This window comes from Lepidochelys kempii, chromosome 1 (assembly GCF_965140285.1).
Source record: "Lepidochelys kempii isolate rLepKem1 chromosome 1, rLepKem1.hap1, whole genome shotgun sequence".
NCBI lineage: Eukaryota > Metazoa > Chordata > Testudines > Cheloniidae > Lepidochelys > Lepidochelys kempii.
This window is the reverse complement of record NC_136380.1, coordinates 261596028-261618357: the sequence shown is the minus strand read 5'-3', so window position 1 is coordinate 261618357 and position 22330 is coordinate 261596028. Positions and strand designations below refer to the sequence as shown.

The 22330-nt window shown below is 46.5% G+C and overlaps 1 protein-coding gene across 2 annotated transcripts in view; it reads right to left on the bottom strand.

Annotated features, from left to right (window-relative positions):
* ACO2 (aconitase 2) overlaps positions 1-22330 on the bottom strand; it is a 36779-nt gene that overhangs the window by 12994 nt on the left and 1455 nt on the right. For both annotated transcript variants that reach the window (XM_073327197.2, XM_073327196.2), the window contains exons 2-8: positions 9390-9532; positions 7783-8041; positions 5657-5749; positions 3215-3373; positions 2605-2755; positions 1162-1266; positions 500-591 (exon numbers count right to left, since the gene is read on the bottom strand). In XM_073327197.2, the coding sequence (XP_073183298.1) occupies positions 500-591; positions 1162-1266; positions 2605-2755; positions 3215-3373; positions 5657-5749; positions 7783-8041; positions 9390-9532 (1002 nt within the window). The remainder of the gene's footprint in view (positions 1-499; positions 592-1161; positions 1267-2604; positions 2756-3214; positions 3374-5656; positions 5750-7782; positions 8042-9389; positions 9533-22330) is intronic.

The following is a 22330-nucleotide window of genomic DNA, read 5'->3' as shown; positions in this document are numbered from 1 at the left end:
TGACCTGGAGAGTTTTTAAAATGGAGCTCTCCATTATGAGCACCTCAGTAACAAGACGAGGTCAACAAATTGAAGAGCTCTCGCCTCAATTCCGGTGAAGGGAATACCTGAGGGCACAAGGAACTGAATTTACTAGGCAGACAGCTCTGGAGATTCAGTCAGGAGACAGGCTTTGGAATTTATTTATTTTTGTTTAAGAAAGAAAACTTTATAGCATCACCAAGATGGACACTTGCTTGAATTGAGCCATCACATGAGCATTTTGCTGTTAAGCCTCATCCTTGCCTCATCCACCCCCCCAGCTGCCTGTCACCCTTGTTTGCTGGGTCATATCAAGCTCTTTGGGGCAGGCACTCGGTCTTTTTGTGTCAGCTATGAAGTGCCTACGATTCCGTAGAGCGCTATGAAGTATCCCATGTTAGACTCTTGTTCCTTATTCATCCAGGACAAAGCCATGTCTAAATGTTCAAGAAGAACGAGGTAGTGAAATGAGCCTCACCTCGCTGAGGTTAATTTCAACCAGCTGGTCATATTCGCAGCCAGCATCAGGCACCAAGTGGGCCTTGAATTCATCTGCCAAAGCAGCAATTTCTGAAATAAGAAAGGAAAACCGGAAAATGCAGCGGTCAGGAGAGGCTGTACACCTTTTCTCCTAAGGGACACTGCCCACAGGCTATTCCCAATCCCACCATTAACCAGGTACACTACCTGCTGATCTCCCCTCCCGCACCACATAACCCAAGTGACCACCAATCAGTGAACATATTTGATCTGGCCTTCTACATTGTGCTTACCCTTGAACTCTCCTCATACACCTGGGATGGCGTGCCCACAATGCACCCTCTTACTGTACCAGTTAGCTGCACTTCCACCCAACCCCCATAGCAAGTAGCATGTGAAATAACAGGTTCCAGAAGAGTTTGACAGCAAGAGTCAATGGGGTAATCTGATGGGGGCCAAAAGCTTCTAACACTCCTGAATTCAGTCTTTCTGGGGGTGCTGATGAGGAGCACAAGAGATTTCCCGCTTCCCCCAAGGGTAAGCAAGTGTGCCATCTCTATGGTACTGTCTGCCATAGGCACCATCCCTGTGCAACATGGTAGAGCACCCAAAGCTAGGGTAGATGGGCACCCTGACACCAGCCTTCCCCAAGCCTCTTACCAGCTCGTCCAGTCTTGTTCAAGTATTTCTTCATCCGGTGGTTATATGGGAAAAGGGAGGTGGTGGCACCAATCTCCGCCCCCATGTTACAGATAGTTGCCATTCCTAGAGACGGGCCAGAGGAAAGACCCACAAACTAAGTGACCGAGGATCCAAAGGCATTCAGCTTTTCAAACAAAAGCAAATCTACGGTGGAGACAGCAAGGCCAGGACAAAATGGGGGGAGGTGGGCACAGGAAAATAAGTCCACATCAGCTCAGTCTAAGGTCCATTTGATCCAATATTCCATCTTGTTAATGCCAGATATTTCTGACCTTTTGAATGCACATGACTGTATAGAGCTTTTAGTGTGGCGATCAGGGCTGGGGCGTTCTAGAAGGTAAAATGCAGCCGATAGGAAACAACCGCTTAATATGGTTGTATCTGCTGAAGCCACCAGGCATATTTTGCAGCAGTCTCTTTACTACCTGCACAATACTAGGGGCAGGGTTCAAACTCCTCCCCAGCTGTACAGCATTTCTCTAGCCAGAGGAGCCAGTAGTTGACTGATCTTGTTGACTGAAAAATGACAAAGACTGATTTAAATGGAGTAAAAGTTATTCTTTCACTGACTGAGCATGGAAAGCCAGTATGTTCTTACGCCACTGGGATCAGCCATGAATTTCAAGAGCACAGTGGTGAAGTTTTAGGAGCATTTTAAATCTAGGTAAGAGTTTCATTATGCCAGTGCCACTTTTCACCTCCCCACAGGAAGGCCCAAAGCCTCTGTCTAGGGCTCTAGTCTAGACCAATCACCTTTCATCTCTCCCCCACTCCAGTTATCTTCACCCGCTCTTGTAAGAGGCCTTTCTTCAGCACCAGTGCATACACCAACACTCACTGTCAACCATCAGCTTCCCTTTCCTCCCTCTAGTTACACAGGCCTGATCAGCTGTTCAAACCCAAGCACAGGAAGGTCAACCACCACCTGTATCCTGTTAGAACCATGAAGAAATCTCTCTCTCTCTCCCTCCTCCAAACATAGATGAGGCCCTGCATCTTGCCAACTGTCCTGACTGGCCATTTAACAAGACTCCCCTGTTGCAGCCAGCCATTCTATGCTCCTGAATTGTAGGAGTCACAATTGAGTGATCACTCCTACCCTGGCGGAAGCTCTGGGCTTGTGCAGCATTCCCTCGCTATGCAGGCTGACAGAGCAAGAGATCAAAACTAGAGTCAGTGTCTCTGGGACACCAGTGCAGCACATTAACTACCAGGCCAGTTTCAGGGGTTGGGTTCTTTTAAAGAACTCCCATCACGTTCCTTTCCCACCCTCAGTCCACCAGCAGTCAATCCCCATGATCACCAGAACAGCAAACAGCATCAGTTTGCCCATTACTGTCCAGAGACCACAGCCTCCAGTAACAATCTACATCGCCAATAAATGAGATTGTGTTGCCTCACCGGTGCAGGAGATTGAGTCCACACCAGGCCCATGATACTCTATGATGGCACCTGTGCCACCTTTCACAGTGAGGATGCCGGCCACTTTCAGGATCACATCTTTAGGAGAGCTCCAGCCTGACAGCTCGCCAGTCAGTTTTATGCCAATAACCTAAGAAGCACCAACAAAAAGAGAAAGCTTGCTAAAATATGGAGATTTTATCTTCTGCTGGCTAAGCCAATGAGCATCTGCATGGATCCCTTTCCTCCTCACTTCCAAGTGACATTAGGGTGTGGGGCAAGGAAGGAAATCCTGAAGTATCAAAGCCATGCTCCAGGAAGCCTATATTGCCAGGAGGCCTGAATCCTTTTGCAAGGCTAATTAATGAGAAATTCCTGCTGATGAATCCTTTGAGGCACAAAAAAAAAAAAAAAAAAAAGGAACAATGCAGGGAGCGGAGACTCAGAGTTGTGAGTGAAGCATGGTTTAGTTGCTTCTGGACCAGTCTACTTTCCCAAGGCTATAGTGGCTCAAAGTGCCTCATCTACCTGGGAAATTCAAGCTCCCCTTTAACTTCTCATTATTCAGCCCCTCGCCCATTCAGAATTAACCCTTCCCCCACTGTCTAACCTTTGGGCATTTGAGCTCCCAGGGGATGCCTGCCATGACATCTACTGCATCGGCTCCACCTACTCCTATGCAGATTCCACCCAGGCCTCCTCCATTGGGGGTGTGGGAATCTGTACCGATGAGCAAAACCCCAGGGTACGCGTAGTTCTCCAGGATGATCTGAAACAAACGTAAGTGGAAAAACAAAGAACAAGATGAAACTTAGTGAAAAGGAGAGCCAGGAGCAGAAGGAGCCTTGGATCAGATCAGTGATTTAATTTGTAGGTCGTGATCTCAAGACAGTCACTAGCTTATTTCAGGTGGCAAGCTCATTGTCATTCCAACTGCATCTCCCATTAAAGCAGATTTGCCCAGTCAACGACAAGTAGCCCTTCACCAGATGCCAGGAAGGGATCTAAACCAGTCCAGGCAGAGAGAGCAGCAGATATGAAACCAGTGATAATACAACATGGGACAGGGTTGTATGGGATCCACATAAAGTCAGAAGCTCTACACAGATAGGTGTCAGAGGCAGAATCTGTTTCATAAAAACCCAGCTAACCCGCTCAGGTGACCCAAATGACAGAAAACAAAGGTTCACGCATTAACCTGAGACCCTCATTCATCAGGCCTGGCAAGGCCTCCTCTCCATCAGGTCCAACGAAGGTTGCCTGGAGTGCACCTCAGTCATTGGGGATAGGGTGGCAAACAGGTCAGGGTTAGAACAAACACAACACCTAAACTACCCCTTTTCCTCCCAGGTTATACTTTCAATGCCTTTGGCACTGGGGTGAGAGGGGCAGACTTGACTTGATCCCACCCAAGAAACTCTTGAGCTTTATCATCTGATGAATAAGCCAGAGCCCCTGCCCAATGCTACTAACGAAAGAAAAAAATATAAAGAACAGCACTCAGCACTGACATCCCCTTATGCCTGAAAAGGCCAACCAAAGACAAACCCTACCCCAAGTGATGCTTTTACCCCAAAAGGGAGAAGTGCCAGAAACTCTGTAAAGGCCACTACCGTGATTACACACAAAGTGCTCAGATACTAGTGATGGTAGTAGAAAATACTACCATAGAGAGATGGTCACATGATAAGCGTTACCACATGGTCCCAGAGCAGTGGCAGAAGTGAGTTATTCCCACAGTTTCCTGTGTAGGCTCAGGTGACACTCCCCTTCCTCTTCTAGGCTGGCCCATTATGGGCTGAAGGTAACATATCATCTACAAGATGAGTTGCAAATGAAGAGACCTTTCAGGCACATCTTAAGTGCACTTGTCCCCAGACCATCCAGTCAACTTCTTAGGTTTTACAATTGCACGTTCCTCCCCCATCTCTTCCCTGTTTGTGTGGGACATTCACAAAATAAACAGGGGAAGCCAAGGGGAAGCCACAAAACAAAAGCATGGTCAAATACACAAAACAGACAAACTAAAAGCAACATGGGCTTTTCCCTCCAATCTCCTAATTACACCTATGGTAAGTATTACTTATAAAATAGGTTTAAAAGATTGCGAGAAACATGATTTTTTTAAAGTTGATTATATTCTGTTAAGGATGCTAATGTGCTAATGGAACATGAGATTCTAGAAACAGTTTTTTGTTTAAAAAAAAAAAAGGTACTTTCACCCTCAATGGAGTTTACTTTTTGCATTTCACAAGGTCTGCATAGTGACTCTAGACTGGTTATTGCTTTGCTACTCTCAGGCAATAAGACAGTGCTACTGTGTTTGGGTATCTTCTCCCCCATTCCAACCCCTGTTTTTATTAAAACTAAGATCATAAATATGTCTGGTTTTAGATTTTAAAAATAGACACTCCCCTCCCCTAAAGGCAACTTACACTGGGCCTAAGCTACTTCACAGCATCACTTTAGTGCCCTAGCCAAACCAAATTAAGCTAGCCAATTAACCATTCAGATGAAAGGAGTGAAACTCTGCCCCTTTGCCCCTTCCCACTACAGTTAGTGTCAACAATAGGCCATCAAGCATCAGATTAGTTTGAGAAGCATAACCTTGGAGAAATTTAGTGGTCTAGGCCAGAGGTGCAAAGAGGTCACCTTGCAGGACAAACACAGCCAGTCTAGATTAAACACGGAGGGAGGGAAGGAAGGAGAGAGAGGATACACGCCTTTCCTTAGAAGGAGAGATTCTTTTAGTACTTGACAGGTTTCAGAGTAGCAGCCGTGTTAGTCTGTATCCACAAAAAGAAAAGGAGGACTTGTGGCACCTTAGAGACTAACCAATTTATTTGAGCATAAGCTTTCGTGAGCTACAGCTCACTTCATCGGATGCATGTAGTGAGCTGTAGCTCACGAAAGCTTATGCTCATATAAATTGGTTAGTCTCTAAGGTGCCACAAGTACTCCTGTTCTTTTTAGTACTTGCACTCACATTCTCACCCCACCATAAGGTGGCGAGCCATTTGCCATTCAAACACTGCAGTCAGGCACTCTTTACCTGGTGAATGATTCCTGATCCAGGTTTCCAGAACCCTACTCCATACTTGGCACCTGCTGTTGCTAAGAAGTTGTACACCTCCTGGTTAATGTCCTATTCACAGAGTTAAACAAAGCATTAGTAAGACATTACATTCAATTTGCTCCCCACAGAGCCAGAGTTCAGCCACCCACCAGCCCCATGACCTCCTGGACATTTTGTAGGCAGTGGAGGGGAGAATGAAGTTCAGCATCACTGACTTCCAGGAAATCATTTTAAGGCCACAAGAGACCACAATCATCATCTAGTCTGATCTCCAGCACAACAGGCCATAGAATTTCACAGTGATCTCAGCACTGAACTCAACAACTTGCGACATCATTTAAGCGTCTCAAGACTGAATTAGAATTACTGTTTAAAGTTATCAAACAAAACCCACACTATTTATAAACCATCCTGCTTCCATTTCATGGACTTCTCTTTTGCTTCCTTGGTTCTTTGTTTTGTTTAGTGCTTTGATAAGCATGTTAGCCCCATTGTACAGATGGGGCAATGGAGTCAGAGAAGCTAAGTGACTAGCCCAAGGCCAGACATAGTTAGTTGTAGAGTGGGAAAGAGAACCCAAGTCTCCCGTTCTACCAGCTATACAATGCTGCCTCTCGCTGTGACATCACAATCATCTGTAGGATCACAACTATGAAGCCTTCCAGGACAATCACTTATTGTCACAAGCAGAAGACTGTATGATGTCCAGAGATGTTCTTGGCAAAGCAGCTGGAGAGTAGATACGATAAGGAATGGGAGTGGACGATGACTTGGAGACCCTGTTCTCATGCAAACACTTCAGAATAAGGGGGAGGTGAGGGGGGGGGGACTATGTGGAGATAGAGGAATTGTCGCTACACAGAACATTTACTGAAGTTTCCCATGAGGCAGCGAGGGCTCTTTGAGCTTTGTTTGCACTGGGAGTCAGGTCACTTCACTCTGTTTATGCAGCTCTCTTCCCAAACGGAGCATGCTGATGTGCCAGGAGCAGATCCAAGCCACTCTCTGCCCTGCCAGCATTCATTCCATGCCAACTGGCAACATCAAGAGCGAAACCCAGTCAGAGGCAGGCAGGACCTTCACTTGCTTTAATCACTGAGCGGATGGGGAGGGAGGGGGTGCCCAGAGCTGAAGCAGAACTGCTATAAAGAATACAATCACACCACAGAAAACATGTTCGGTGCCCAGAGCAAGAGCAGCGGGAGGGCAAGGGGTGAAGGGAAGAAAGGGAACAAAAAGTCTAGTAAGAAGGCTCCAGATTCGGAACCTCTTGCACAACTCTCAAGCTTCCTGAGGCACAAAGCGTGGGACAAATACTCCTAATGAGGGGAAACTTGCTCCTGACCTCAGTTTCATGAGTGGCATAATTCACCTTACTATGATTTCCGGGCAGGCTGGGGGGGAGAAGAAGAGGAGGGATTCACTTACTTGGGCCTGTATCTTGGGCTATACATTAAATTAGATGATTAAGCTACAGCTCATCCCATGTGTACAGGCTAAAACTAGAAAAGGAAAGGAGAGGAAAGGAAAGGTCCTGTAGGATTTCCACCCCAGAGAGCAACAAGGGAGAGCAACCCTTAGTTGATGTTCTGATCTCTGTTAGTTAACGCTTCTCCCCCACTGCTTGATAGACTGCTGTATATGTGGCCAGGCATATTCTGGAGGTTTTCACATCACCATGCTATGACACACCAGGTTTTGATCACTGCTGGAAGAAAATTTCTAGTGCTCTAGATGCATCTGTTTTCACGTTTCACCCCTTTAAAATGGCCTCCCTCTTCCCCTACGCCCAGAATACACCTTTTGCCTTGGTTTCCAAAGCAGATTGACTAAGACTGTCTTTTCTCAACATCATGCTTCACCCTTTAAACGGTTTGTGATGAATTTGTCTAGTTCAGATTGTAAGCTTCCTGGGGCTTGGACTTGTCACAACTTTGGTTTTGTACTGCACCATGTACATCTATGGTGCTATACAGTACATAATCTGGTGTGATTTCTGTTCCTTTGATTGTTCTCCTGAAAATCTGTTCTCTAGAGTGGACCAAGTGTTCCAAACATAGGAAATAATTGTCTTATTTCATGGGTCTTGGTGCAATAATGACCTTAGCTCTCCGAAGATCCTTCTCAGACCCTAATTGGGCTTCAATGAGGTGATCACAGTGGATTGTGGAGGGCACTGCCACCCTGGGCAGGCCACTGCTGATGAACTGCAGCATTGCCATCTGAGCAGTCGCATCTTGCATGGCTACGCGGTCTGGCCGCAGGCGTAGATAGGTTTTGCCCCGCTCGATATCTTGTTTCACAGGGTCATCCAGGTGCCCATATACAATCTTCTCAGACAGGGTCAGGGGACGGTCTAGCCTGTGGGGAAGACAACAGGGAGGAATTTTAACAACATCGGCTCATGTTTTTCAACCCTTCTGCCCCATTTAAATGGGGGATCTTAAATGAACAAGGATACTCCTTTACATTTCCACACACATCATCCAGGAGAACCAGACTCCCAAGGCACGTTTTACACTATATACAGAGGGACCACTCACTCCTCCCACAACATTGAAGTGCAGTTACTTCTGACAGCTGGTTAAAAGCACCCAAACATGAAAAAATGCAGAGATCCTGGTTCAGTACTAACTCAGAAGGAAGAGCACTCTTTCAAGAGCCATCAGCACCCCTTCCTGAAGCATCCATATTTTCCCCCAGAAGTTTCCAAATGCACACATTTGGGTGCAGTACAAGCAACAGTCATCCAACTCTGCTTAGCTTATGAGATCACAGTCCACAGTGGTGCCTAAGAAGTGGTGCAGTTGCAGGAAACTTTAAAAAACAAAACAAAAAACCACACATACACAGAACCCACACAAGTCATCAAATCTACATGTGCCAGGCCTCATCGTGAGTGAGGATCCATCAGCACTAGGAAACAAGTGGGGAGTTCAGGGCCTTTTCAGTCATTGGATTCCTCACAAATAATCTCAACAGAAACACCAATTAATGACAACGGTAATGTTTTCTGCGATGAACCTACTTGGCTACAATGGACTGAATTGAGATAGCCACCTCATTTCACAAAGGACTCAGAATGGCCATCACAAGGGCATGACTTTCAACCACTGCCAAGGTTGAGTCTGGAGTAAAACTGGTGACATTGAGGTCACACTAATCTCAGTGTCAGCAAACTAAGTTCAAAATTATGTATGCAAGGTATCCCTAGGCCTCTTTTTACTCTAGATATCTGGACACATGAATACAGAATGATAATTTCATTATGGAAACAAAGTGCAAAGAAGAGAAGGGACACTTTAAGTGTCTTACTCATACTGATCACTAACCTCATACTGTTTCCCATGAATACAAACAGACTAAGGTGTGATACACCAAGAGTCCCATCAGAAACCTGACATTAAGCAAAAAAAAAAATGATAATCTCCACTAGCTGGTATGAAATCCCATGCTAATACTTTTACTTCTTCAGCATCTCCTCCACTGCAGTGGCCTGATTGTTTGTATATAAAACACTCCCCCCACTTCTCCTCTACCACACAGGAGCCATCAGCACATAGAATTTTCATTTTTCAATGTAACAGCACAGCCACTTAAAGCTGCTCTTTCCCCACTAGATTCTTCTTGTGCTACCACAACCCCTTGAAGTCTTCCTTTCCTTCCCTCATTGCGGTGGTAGGTTCTCCAAACAACCTCTCACCCTTACCTTTTATGGACGATATTGATGTTTTTCTCAAGCATTTCATAATTTATGTATTCATTAGGCTCAAAGTGGCTCATAGCCACCTTGGCCCTCTGGCACAGGACGGGAGCTACATGGTACCTTCGTACCCCTTTACTCAGGACTTGCTGAAAAAGGAAGAGACAAAGATTATATTAGTTATCTATCAAACATCTGCAGCAAAGTGATCGCCCACAAAAAAAGGTAACAACGTGTGTTTTCCAGCTCCGATTTCTAGGACCCTAATTCTAAGAGATGAGCAACAAATGGATTAAACAGTTTTAGAAAATAAAGACCTAGCATGTCCAAATGTGCCCCCCACCCCCACCCCCACGGCAGGATTTGGGCTCCCATCCCCCCCGTCAGACCCATTTTGTCACAGTTATTTTAGTAAAAGTCAGGGACAGGTCGCAGGCTTCGTGAATTTTTGTTTATTGCCTGTGCCCTGTTCCTGACTTTTACTAAAAATAACCATGACAAAATCTTAACCTTACTCATGATTAGATGGCCATTGGCTGAGCTTTTCAAAGCTGCATAAGGAATATGGATGTCCAATTTACATTACAATTAATGGGAATTGGGTATCCAAATTTAGGCACCTGTTGTCAGAACTAGAAATCTGGCAACTTTCACCAGCATTGGTATCACGTAAAGAGGAGGCAACAGCAAGGGCTTAAGCTGTAATAAACCCTCATCATTGTAATATCTGAGCATTTAATCTTACTCCTGGCATTCCTCTTTATCCTTAATTATTTATTCGTTAGTAGACTTTTTCGGTGAGGGGCAGGGAACTCCAAATCCCACCCCACCACCTTGTTTTTTTCTTCTCTGGTGTGTTCTTCACAAAATAATCTTGACACCAGCCTCTGAAATATTGACTAAAGAATTGTGAGTTAATGAGGTAAGATCATGACAATATTTGGATGCTCTGAATCTTATTTATATTGCCCTCTCAATATCAGATGTATGAAAAAGGTTCGAGAAATCTAGGAAGATTGGGATTGACGTTTAAATCGGTTGCATAGTCAGTTTTGTAACAGCAGCACTACCAACAACCTAAATTTGTCCTTTTATTTAAAAAAATCTGTACTATTAGTTTTGCCATTTTGTGGGGGAGGGAATCCCAATCAAAGCGTCTAGGAACTACTGTAATACAAAAAATAAGTGTCTCAGATCGTTAAAGCACATGCCAGTTAGGAAACACTATAAACGGTACAAATGAGAACACTACTTCTAAAGGTGCAATCACAGAGCTATTCATTAAAATGAATCAGCTCCAACTCTTCTTTTTCGGTTAATAATTCACCACATTTTGGTGGATGTGGTTTAAGATTCAACCACAGACCAAAGCTCAAGTACTAGAGGTGAAACATTTCACTGTACCACTAACTTAGGCCTGGTCTACAGGGGGGGATTGACCTAAGATACACAACTTCAGCTGTGCTATTTTTATAGCTGAAGTCGAGGTATCTTAGATTGACTTACCTTGCGTCCTTACGGTGTGTGGTCAGCTGCTGCCACTCCCCTGTTAACTCCGACCTATCTTAGATTGACTTACCTTGCGTCCTTACGGTGTGTGGTCAGCTGCTGCCACTCCCCTGTTAACTCCGACCTATCTTAGATTGACTTACCTTGCGTCCTTACGGTGTGTGGTCAGCTGCTGCCACTCCCCTGTTAACTCCGCTTGCCGTGGTGGAGTATAGGAGCCGACGGCAGAGCGATTGGGGATCAATTTATCACGTCTACACTAGATGTGATAAATCGATCCCCAATAGATCGATCACTGCCCACCGATCCGGCAGGTAGCGTAGACGTACCCTAAGATCCCTGCTAACTCATTGTTCAAAGTGTACATGCTGATCTTTGATCAGCCACGTGACTTCCCCCAACTCCTTCAGCCCAGTTCAAGCTCACTTTTGTGTTACTGACTTGTCTGCACCCAAGGTATATCCACCTTATTGTGAAAGCCTCCACTCCATGCTGTAGAGGAAGGATAAACCTCAAAGATTCCACTATCACTTTCCAAGCCCAAATAGTAAAGGCATTTTACTATATACTGCAAGAACTCTCACCGTATTCACTGTCTCCACCCCCGTTTCTGGACTTCGGCCCAAGAACTCTTCTCTGAAGTCTTAATTAGTTTATCTCATCTTCATTCTCATGCAACTTGTGATGATTAATTTGGTTATGGGACCCTTGCCCTCCATGGGACACCACAAACAAGAACTTGAAAAGGCCCTATGAGTTGGGAACAGGGCCTGAGAGGGGAAAAAAACCAAAATCTCCTCCTACCCTCCTGTAACTTATGTCAAGGCTCCACTTCAACCCATGACAGTAAGTGATGGATCAAGGAGAATTGGGACTAATAGGTACAAGGAAGAATAAGACAAGTTACAGATTGGTGTGGAGGTGCTTTGTTGAGTAAACTCCACCCGCAAAAGCTCTGCTTTGTATTGGTGGAATGGGTCTACATTAGGCATTTTAATCCATTTAGCTCACTGTCTACATAAGGAATTGTCAACAGTGGAACTACAGTAACAGCCGTCATTTTTACACCGTGAACTGGTAACAGACCAAAGAACACTTCCTAAGCAGATTACGCCTGGAAATTAAAACAATGGTAACGTCTCCACAACAGTCCGCTCTTTCTGTTTGAGTGCAGACTTTGGTATGAACAAAATCTGAAGCAGGGCTCCCCTGCCCTCAGGTTTTGGGAAAGGGTCAAGACTGTCTCAGTATGAATCCTAAAAGCTTGGAAGTAAAAGAAACCATTTAAGTTTTTGCTTCAGTAGGATCTTACACTAAATTAACGGCAAAGAGTCCTAGGGAAGGTATAAATATTTGGATGGTAACTAAGGCCATCAATACTAGGCAGTAAAGCCTTACTTGAAGCCTGCCACAACCTCTTAGGGTATGTCTACACTATGAAATCAGGTTGAATTTATAGAAGTTGTTTTTTTAGAAATCGGTTTTATATATTCGAGTGTGTGTGTCCCCACAGAAAATGCTCTAAGTGCATTAAGTGCATTAACTCGGCGGAGCGCTTCCACAGTACCGAGGCTAGAGTCGACTTCCGGAGTGTTGCACTGTGGATAGCTATCCCACAGTTCCCGCAGTCTCCGCTGCCCATTGGAATTCTGGGTTGAGATCCCAATGCCTGATGGGGCTAAAACATTGTCGCAGGTGGTTCTCGGTACATATCGTCAGGCCCCCGTTCCCTCCCTCCCTCCGTGAAAGCAAGGGCAGACAATCATTTCGCGCCTTTTTTCCTGAGTTACCTGTGCAGACGCCATACCACTGCAAGCATGGAGCCCGCTCAGGTAACCGTCACCCTATGTCTCCTGGGTGCTGGCAGACGCGGTACGGCATTGCTACACAGTAGCAGCAACCCCTTGCCTTGTGGCAGCAGACGGTACAGTACGACTGGTAGCCGTCATCGTCATGTCCGAGGTGCTCCTGGCCACGTCGGCTGGGAACGCCTGGGCAGACATGGGCGCAGGGACTAAATTTGGAGTGACTTGACCAGGTCATTCTCTTTAGTCCTGCAGTCAGTCCTATTGAACCGTCTTATGGTGAGCGGGCAGGCGATACGGACTGCTAGCAGTCGTACTGTACCATCTTCTGCCGAGCAGCCATGAGATGTAGATGGCATGCAGTCCTTCTGCACCGTCTGCTGCCAGCCAAAGATGTAAAAGATAGATGGAGTGGATCAAAACAAGAAATAGACCAGATTTGTTTTGTATTCATTTGCTTCCCCCCATCCCCTGTCTAGGGGACTCATTCCTCTAGGTCACACTGCAGTCACTCACAGAGAAGGTGCAGAGAAGTAAATCTAGCCATGTATCAATCAGAGGCCAGGCTAACCTTCTTGTTCCAATAAGGTCAATAACTTAGGTGCACCATTTCCTATTGGAACCCTCCGTGAAGTCCTGCCTGAAATACTCCTTGATGTAAAGCCACCCCCTTTGTTGATTTTAGCTCCCTGAAGCCAACCCTGTAAGCCGTGCCCTCAGTCGCCCCTCCTGGCGTCAGAGCAACGGCAAACGATCGGGCATCTGAGAGTGCTGTCCAGAGCAGTCACAATGGAGCACTCTGATGGGGCTAAAACATTGTCGCGGGTGGTTCTGGGTACGTATCGTCAGGCCCCCGTTCCCTCCCTCCCTCCGTGAAAGCAAGGGCAGACAATCATTTCGTGCCTTTTTTCCTGAGTTACCTGTGCAGACGCCATACCACGGCAAGCATGGAGCCCACTCAGGTAACCGTCACCCTATGTCTCCTGGGTGCTGGCAGACGCGGTACGGCTTTGCTGCACAGTAGCAGCAACCCATTGCCTTCTGGCAGCAGACGGTGCAATACGACTGGTAGTCGTCCTCGTCGTGTCCGAGGTGCTCCTGGCCACGTCGGCTGGGAGCGCCTGGGCAGACATGGGCGCAGGGACTAAATTTGGAGTGACTTGACCAGGTCATTCTCTTTAGTCCTGCAGTCAGTCCTATTGAACCGTCTTATGGTGAGCAGGCAGGCGATACGGACTGCTAGCAGTCGTACTGCACCATCTTCTGCCAGGCAGGCAAGAGATGAGGATTGCTAGCAGTCGTATTGTACCATCTTCTGCCAGGCAGGCAAGAGATGTGGATGGCATGCAGTCCTTCTGCACCGTCTGCTGCCAGCCAAAGATGTAAAAGATAGATGGAGTGGGTCAAAACAAGAAATAGACCAGATTTGTTTTGTACTCATTTGCCTCCTCCCCTGTCTAGGGGACTCATTCCTCTAGGTCACACTGCAGTCACTCACAGAGAAGGTGCAGCGAGGTAAATCTAGCCATGTATCAATCAGAGGCCAGGCTAACCTCCTTGTTCCAATAAGAACGATAACTTAGGTGCACCATTTCTTATTGGAACCCTCCGTGAAGTCCTGCCTGAAATACTCCTTGATGTACAGGCACCCCCTTTGTTGATTTTAGCTCCCTGAAGCCAACCCTGTAAGCCGTGTCGTCAGTCGCCCCTCCCTCCGTCAGAGCAACGGCAGACAATCGTTCCGCGCCTTTTTTCTGTGCGGACGCCATACCAAGGGAAGCTTGGAGGCCACTCAGCTCACTTGGGCAATTAGGAGCACATTAAACACCACATGCATTATCCAGCAGCATATGCAGCACCAGAACCTGGCAAAGCGATACCGGGCGAGGAGGCGACGTCAGCGCGGTCACGTGAGTGATCAGGACATGGACACAGATTTCTCTGAAAGCATGGGCCCTGCCAATGCATGCATCATGGTGCTAATGGGGCAGGTTCATGCTGTGGAACGCCGATTCTGGGCTCGGGAAACAAGCACAGACTGGTGGGACCGCATAGTGTTGCGGGTCTGGGACGATTCCCAGTGGCTGCGAAACTTTCGCATGCGTAAGGGCACTTTCATGGAACTTTGTGACTTGCTTTCCCCTGCCCTGAGGCGCATGAATACCAAGATGAGAGCAGCCCTCACAGTTGAGAAGCGAGTGGCGATAGCCCTGTGGAAGCTTGCAACGCCAGACAGCTACCGGTCAGTTGGGAATCAATTTGGAGTGGGCAAATCTACTGTGGGGGCTGCTGTGATGCAAGTAGCCCACGCAATCAAAGATCTGCTGATATCAAGGGTAGTGACCCTGGGAAATGTGCAGGTCATAGTGGATGGCTTTGCTGCAATGGGATTCCCTAACTGTGGTGGGGCCATAGACGGAACCCATATCCCTATCTTGGCACCGGAGCACCAAGCCGCCAAGTACATAAACCGCAAGGGGTACTTTTCAATAGTGCTGCAAGCTCTGGTGGATCACAAGGGATGTTTCACCAACATCAACATGGGATGGCCGGGAAAGGTGCATGATGCTCGCATCTTCAGGAACTCTGGTCTGTTTCAAAAGCTGCAGGAAGGGACTTTATTCCCAGACCAGAAAATAACTGTTGGGGATGTTGAAATGCCTATATGTATCCTTGGGGACCCAGCCTACCCCTTAATGCCATGGCTCATGAAGCCGTACACAGGCAGCCTGGACAGTAGTCAGGAGCTGTTCAACTACAGGCTGAGCAAGTGCAGAATGGTGGTAGAATGTGCATTTGGACATTTAAAGGCGCGCTGGCGCAGTTTACTGACTCGCTTAGACCTCAGCAAAACCAATATTCCCACTGTTATTACTGCTTGCTGTGTGCTCCACAATATCTGTGAGAGTAAGGGGGAGACGTTTATGGCAGGGTGGGAGGTTGAGGCAAATCGCCTGGCTGCTGGTTACGCGCAGCCAGACACCAGGGCGGTTAGAAGAGCACAGGAGGGCGCGGTACGCATCAGAGAAGCTTTGAAAACCAGTTTCATGACTGGCCAGGCTACGGTGTGAAAGTTCTCTTTGTTTCTCCTTGATGAAACCCCCCACCCCTTGGTTCACTCTACTTCCCTGTAAGCTAATCACCCGCCCCTCCTCCCTTCAATCACCGCTTGCAGAGGCAATAAAGTCATTGTTGCTTCACATTCATGGATTCTTTATTCATTCATCACACAAATAGGGGGATGACTACCAAGGTAGCCCAGGAGGGGTGGTGGAGGAGGGAAGGAAAATGCCACACAGCACTTTAAGCACAGCACTTTAAAAGTTTACAACTTTAAAATTTATTGAATGCCAGCCTTCTTTTTTTGGGGCAATCCTCTGTGGTGGAGTGGCTGGTTGGCCGGAGGCCCCCCCACCGCATTCTTGGGCGTCTGGGTGTGGAGGCTATGGAACTTGGGGAGGAGGGCGGCTGGTTACAGAGGGGCTGCAGTGGCAGTCTGTGCTCCAGCTGCCTTTGCTGCAGCTCAACCATACACTGGAGCATACTGGTTTGTTCCTGCAGCAGCCTCAGCATTGAATCCTGCCTCCTCTCATCACGCTGCCGCCACATTTGAGCTTCAGCCCTGTCTTCAGCCCGCCACTTACTCTCTTCAGCCCGCCACCTCTCCTCCCGGTCATTTTGTGCTTTCCTGCACTCTGACATTATTTGCCTCCACACATTCGTCTGTGCTCTGTCATTGTGGGAGGACAGCATGAGCTCGGAGAACATTTCATCGCAAGTGCGTTTTTTTTTTTCTTTCTAAGCTTCACTAGCCTCTGGGAAGGAGAAGATCCTGTGATCATTAAAACACATGCAGCTGGTGGAGAAAAAAAAAAGGGACAGCGGTATTTAAAAAGACACATTTTATAAAACAGTGGCTACACTCTTTCAGGGTAAACGTTGCTGTTAACATTACATACATAGCACATGTGCTTTCATTACAAGGTCGCATTTTGCCTCCTCCCACCGCGTGACTACCCCCTCAACCCTCCCCCCTCCCCGTGGCTAACAGCGGGGAACATTTCTGTTTAGCCACAGGCAAACAGCCCAGCAGGAATGGGCTCCTCTGAGTGTCCCCTGAAGAAAAGCACTCTATTTCAACCAGGTGACCATGAATTAGATCTCACTCTCCTGAGGAGAACATAGAGATAAAGAACGAATGTTGTTTGAATGCCAGCAAACATACACTGCAATGCTTTGTTCTACAATGATTCCCGAGTACGTGTTACTGGCCTGGAGTGGTAAAGTGTCCTACCATGAAGGACGCAATAAGGCTGCCCTCCCCAGAAACCTTTTGCAAAGGCTTTAGGACTACATCTAGGAGAACCGCAAATGCCAGGGCAAAGTAACCCTTTCACATGCTTGCTTTTAAACCATGTATAGTATTTTAAAAGGTACACCCACCAGAGGTCCCTTCTCCGCCTGCTGGGTCCAGGAGGCAGCCTTGGGTGGGTTCGGGGGGTACTGGCTCCAGGTCTAGGGTGAGAAACAGTTCCTGGCTGTCGGGAAAACCGGTTTCTCCGCTTGCTTGCTGTGAGCTATCATCTTCTTCGTCCCCAAAACCTGCTTCCGTATTGCCTCCATCTCCATTGAAGGAGTCAAACAACACGGCTGGGGTAGTGGTGGCTGAACCCCCTAAAATGGCATGCAGCTCATCATAGAAGCGGCATGTTTGGGGCTCTGACCCAGAGCGGCTGTTCGCCTCTCTGGTTTTCTGGTAGGCTTGCCTCAGCTCCTTCAGTTTCACGCGGCACTGCTTCGGGTCCCTGTTATGGCCTCTGTCCTTCATGCCCTGGGAGATTTTCACAAAGGTTTTGGCATTTCGAAAACTGGAACGGAGTTCTGATAGCACGGATTCCTCTCCCCAAACAGCGATCAGATCCCGTACCTCCCGTTCGGTCCATGCTGGAGCTCTTTTGCGATTCTGGGACTCCATCATGGTCACCTGTGCTGATGAGCTCTGCATGGTCACTTGCAGCTTGCCACGCTGGCCAAACAGGAAATGAGATTCAAAAGTTCGCGGTTCTTTTCCTGTCTACCTGGCCAGTGCATCTGAGTTGAGAGTGCTGTCCAGAGCGGTCATAATAGAGCACTCTGGGATAGCTCCCGGAGGCCAATACCATCGAATTGTGTCCACAGTACCCCAAATTCGAGCCGGCAACGTCGATTTAAGTGCTAATCCACTTGTCAGGGGTGGAGTAAGGAAATCGATTTTAAGAGCCCTTTAAGTCGAAATAAAGGGCTTCATTGTGTGGACGGGTGCAGGTTTACATCGATTTAACGCTGCTAAATTCGACCTAAAGTCCTAGTGTAGACCAGGGCTATGACTCACCAGGGGGGAGGAGAGAAATGGAAACATTTCAGAGATGAAAGTATTCCAGCCTGGGGAAGGTGCCAGTAAGACAAGGGAGAACAGGCTTCTAAGCCACTTCCATGTGGGCCATTTCTACACTCAGAACACTGTATAGTATGCTGGAATGCCTATATCAGCAAAGCAATCATAGTGTGGATGCAGTAAATACTGACAAGCACAGCTTTGTTGGTATAGTTTATTCCACTCCCATCCCTAAGCAAAACAAGCTATACCAAGTAAAATTGGTGTTTTGCTACCACAACTGCATCTGCACTGGGGGCTTTTGCCATCAGAGCTGGGCTGGTCATGGATTCAGAACTCTTCACATCCTTAATCAACATAACAATGCTGGCAAAAGCCCCTAGTGTAGACGTAACCTTAGGTTTTAGTAAAGACAAGAGACATACCCAAGAAGAGAAATGTGAACTATTTCATCTTTTCCACAGATGAAGATGATTAATGTGACAGTGCTGATTTTAAATTCACTTCTCCGAAAGTTTCTCCCTACTACTGTTACAACAATTAACAATTAATAAACTCAAAAGAGCGATTTAATAAAATGGTGACAGCTCACCTTAGAAGCGGGGGAACTGAGGCACAGGTTAAGTGACTTGCCCGAGGTTATGCAATGACACAGTAGGGACTAGTACACACATCCTTATCTTCTGGACTATACACTTCTAACAAGCAACACCTAAGATGAATATTTCTCTAATCTAGCAGTGGTTCTCTCTCCTATTTGCTTACTTTATACACAACTTGTTGTCCAATTCACTATCAGTTTCCTGTTTAGGTGGGTCTTTCACACAGAGGAAAAAAACACCTCACCCAGCCTTTGTACGCTCTTCAGCCTGACAGCCTTCACCTCAAAGACCCCAACCCGTCAGAAGCTCACGGGTCCTGCTAAAACCTAATGTGCCCCCCTCAAGGCTCGTGGCCCACCTCCTCCTCCTCCAATAAGCCTTTGGAAGTTTATATAGGGCCCCACTCCCACCTTCACACTCTGGTGGGACTTTGAGGCTTCTGAGCCCCATCTTGAGGGCTTGTGACCTTCCCTGACCCTTAGCATGTCCTTCAGTGCCCTGATAGCTTCCAACCCCACTCCCGCCTTGAGCTACCTTTGACATTCCAAGGTGCAATCTAGACCAGAGAGGGGCTGTGTCACCACTGCCCTGCAACCTGGGTGCTCACAACACTTTGCTGCTTTAGCTCCCAACCTTGGCTCTTTATAAGCAGCCAAACAGCATGCAGGTCACACCCTGAGCATCTGTGTATAACCAAAGTGCTCAGAGCAGCCGGACTAGCACAGCAGCCTGTCAGCAAACACCAGCCACACTCTGACTTCCAGACACCTTGGTTACAACTTGTAGGGTGACCCCAATACTTCCAGTCCTGGATTTTCCACCCAAAATGTGTATTCTGCACCGTCCAGCCCCCTCCTGAACAGTCCAGATATATTAGGTGTATTGCCCCTCTAAGGGGATCAGCACACAACAGTCTGCTACCTTAAATGGAGTTATCAAAAACAATTCACAAACACTGGATTAGTTTTAATTAAAGTAAAAAAAATTGTATTTAACCACAAAGAGAGAGATTTTAAGTGAGTAGAAGTAATAAGGCATTTTACTTGGAAATGTTTACAAGATAAAATGCTTTCTAAACTTGCACTAGACTTGGTTCAAAGTAAGGTCCCTTACCACATGTTTCCAGAACATAGCTGACCACATTCTTCAGGCTAGAATCTGCTCCCAAAGTCCAACAGCTGTTTCTTTTGTCTTCTTAGGTGAACAGAGAAATGGACAGGGAAAGAACTTGTGGGTTTTTTGCCCCTCACTTGTATTGGTCAGTTACCCTTTGAAATGCATTTTCCAGAGAGTGACCCCTAGATAAAAGTTCTTTCCAGCTAATGCAAGGAGACATGAAGTCGGGGGGGGGGGGGGGGGGGAAGAGGTCTCATGCTGTAGTTAGCTAAAATGCCAGTCTGTCTGTTCCTGCCCCTTTTGCTTGCCAAAGAATGACCACTTGATAGGTGATGGCCTATCAGCTTTGATGACACTGGGTTAGGGTTGTCAACTTGTCCTTTGTCTTTGAGAAACAGATTTACCCACTCCCCAGACTTGTCTGGTAAACACACTTCAGTCATTATTTCATATAACGTTGCTACAGACATTTTATCATGATATTATTGACCAGCAAGTTACTAGTTTTTAAATGATACTTTACAAGGCATATTTTGTACACAAATATTACTACAATAGCATGTAGGGTATGAATACAGGGGTGCATTTTATCACATACCTTCCCACCCGTCCTCCTAATAAGAATTGAGCAGCTTTATCTAGTGATCAGGGAAGGTCTCCCTTGAAATCATACACCCAACAGCCTTAGGAGGGGGTAACCAATGGTCCCTAAACCCAAACCCTGGGAACTTTAGGAGGCTTCACCACAGTTACCCAAAACAGTAGGCTTGCTAATACCTGAAGAGTTTAAGAGCTTATTTGCATGGGAAAATTGACTGGGATAAAACCTGGCCAACACCCAAAACTTAGGCTGACCTACCTAGATCACTTAGGCCTGTAAAAGACGGTGCACTCTGTGCAACGTAGTGATGTAGACCTAGCACCCAAGGAAGATGCAGCCAGGTCTATCAAAGAGTTCTTCCATCAACCCATCTACTGCCTCTAAGAGAGATGAATTAACTACATGGACTGAAAAAATCCCTTTGTCTATGTAGGAAGCATCTACACTACAGCAACACAGCTGTGCTGCAGTAGCATAGACATACTCTATGTACACATGGCATTATTCTGGGATAGCTACAGAACTTTGGATTCACACCCTACCTTATTCACAAATAACATCCCCATGTAGACAATTCTCAAAACTTGTAGGGAATGGGCCCCCACATGGTTTGCTGAGTCTTCTCCTCTCATGTATTTAATGTTTAGACTCTAAACTTTAGAGCATCAGGACTCGCTTTGTCCAGACCTCAGGAGCACAGTGCAATTTCCACTCTAGTTTAGCTCTGGCAAATAGAGTTCCCCCTTGCAGTTTCAATTCTTTACTTCATCCTAAAATTGTTGTACAGAATTGCCATATGCTGTTCTAACGTGGCAGATATTTTGGTGCTGCCGTGGTTGGTGAAGTGATACTTATATACGTCCTTCACTGTCTGTGTAATGCTATATATATATGCAAAAATTCCTTCTTGTCACCGACAGTGCTTAACCAGAAGCATATCTGATTACTAGGGCTCCATGTGTGTCACAGAGGTCGTAGAAGTCACAGATTCCATGACTTTCTGTGACCTCTGTGACTTCTGCAGGGGCCAGTGTAGCCAACTACGAGGCCAGCTGCTCAGGTGACCCCAAGGACAGCCACATTGGCCAGCCGCTAGCGGGGCCTGCAGTCAGCTGCTGCTCAGGCACACCCAGGCAGCTAGCACCAGGGACCGCCTGAGGGGCAACGGGAGTAGCTGCTTCCCTGAGTGGCCAGTGCAGCCGCTGCCAGTGGCCCCTGGCTGTTGGTGCCATAGCTGGCCACACCCCCACAGCAGCAGCCTCCCTGGGATGCCCTCCCCAGAAGCAGCAGCCACCGCCACCCCGGAACACATCCCCAGCAGTGACCCCCTTAATATTTAGTCAGGGGTATTTATAGTATAAGTCATGGACAGGTCACGGGCAGTGAATTTTTATTTACTGCCTGTGACCCGTACATGACTATTACTAAAAATAGCCGACTAAATCGTAGCCTTACTGATTACCTTTAGATTTGTTAGTATAATTCATATTCATTATAACTATTCAGCCTTTTTAAAGAAATCTAGTTTAAGCATCAGACTAGATAGCCTCTGGGAAATAGTGAATTCCACAGATCCAATACATTATGTGCTAAGTATTTCCTTGTATTTCTTCTAAACTGACCTGCCATTCATTCCATCAGTTGACTCCTTGTTCTCACATGATGGATCAGTTCCTTATTTTTGTGCTGCCCTATTTTCTACAGTAAGAGCAATTCTTCCAGTTTTATGGAAGTAGTCATGTCCATAGAAGCATTTTAATCAGTTAAATTAGTTATTGCAGTTAAAAAAGGTTACAAAGGTTACTGAAGCAACATTTCAAATAATTTGATATATTATAAATTAAATTGCAGCTAAGACCCTTTACATTTTAAGCATAAAATTAATATACTCTTCTACAGTACCTCCACCGAAGATTAAACACTTACAAATATATAGTGAA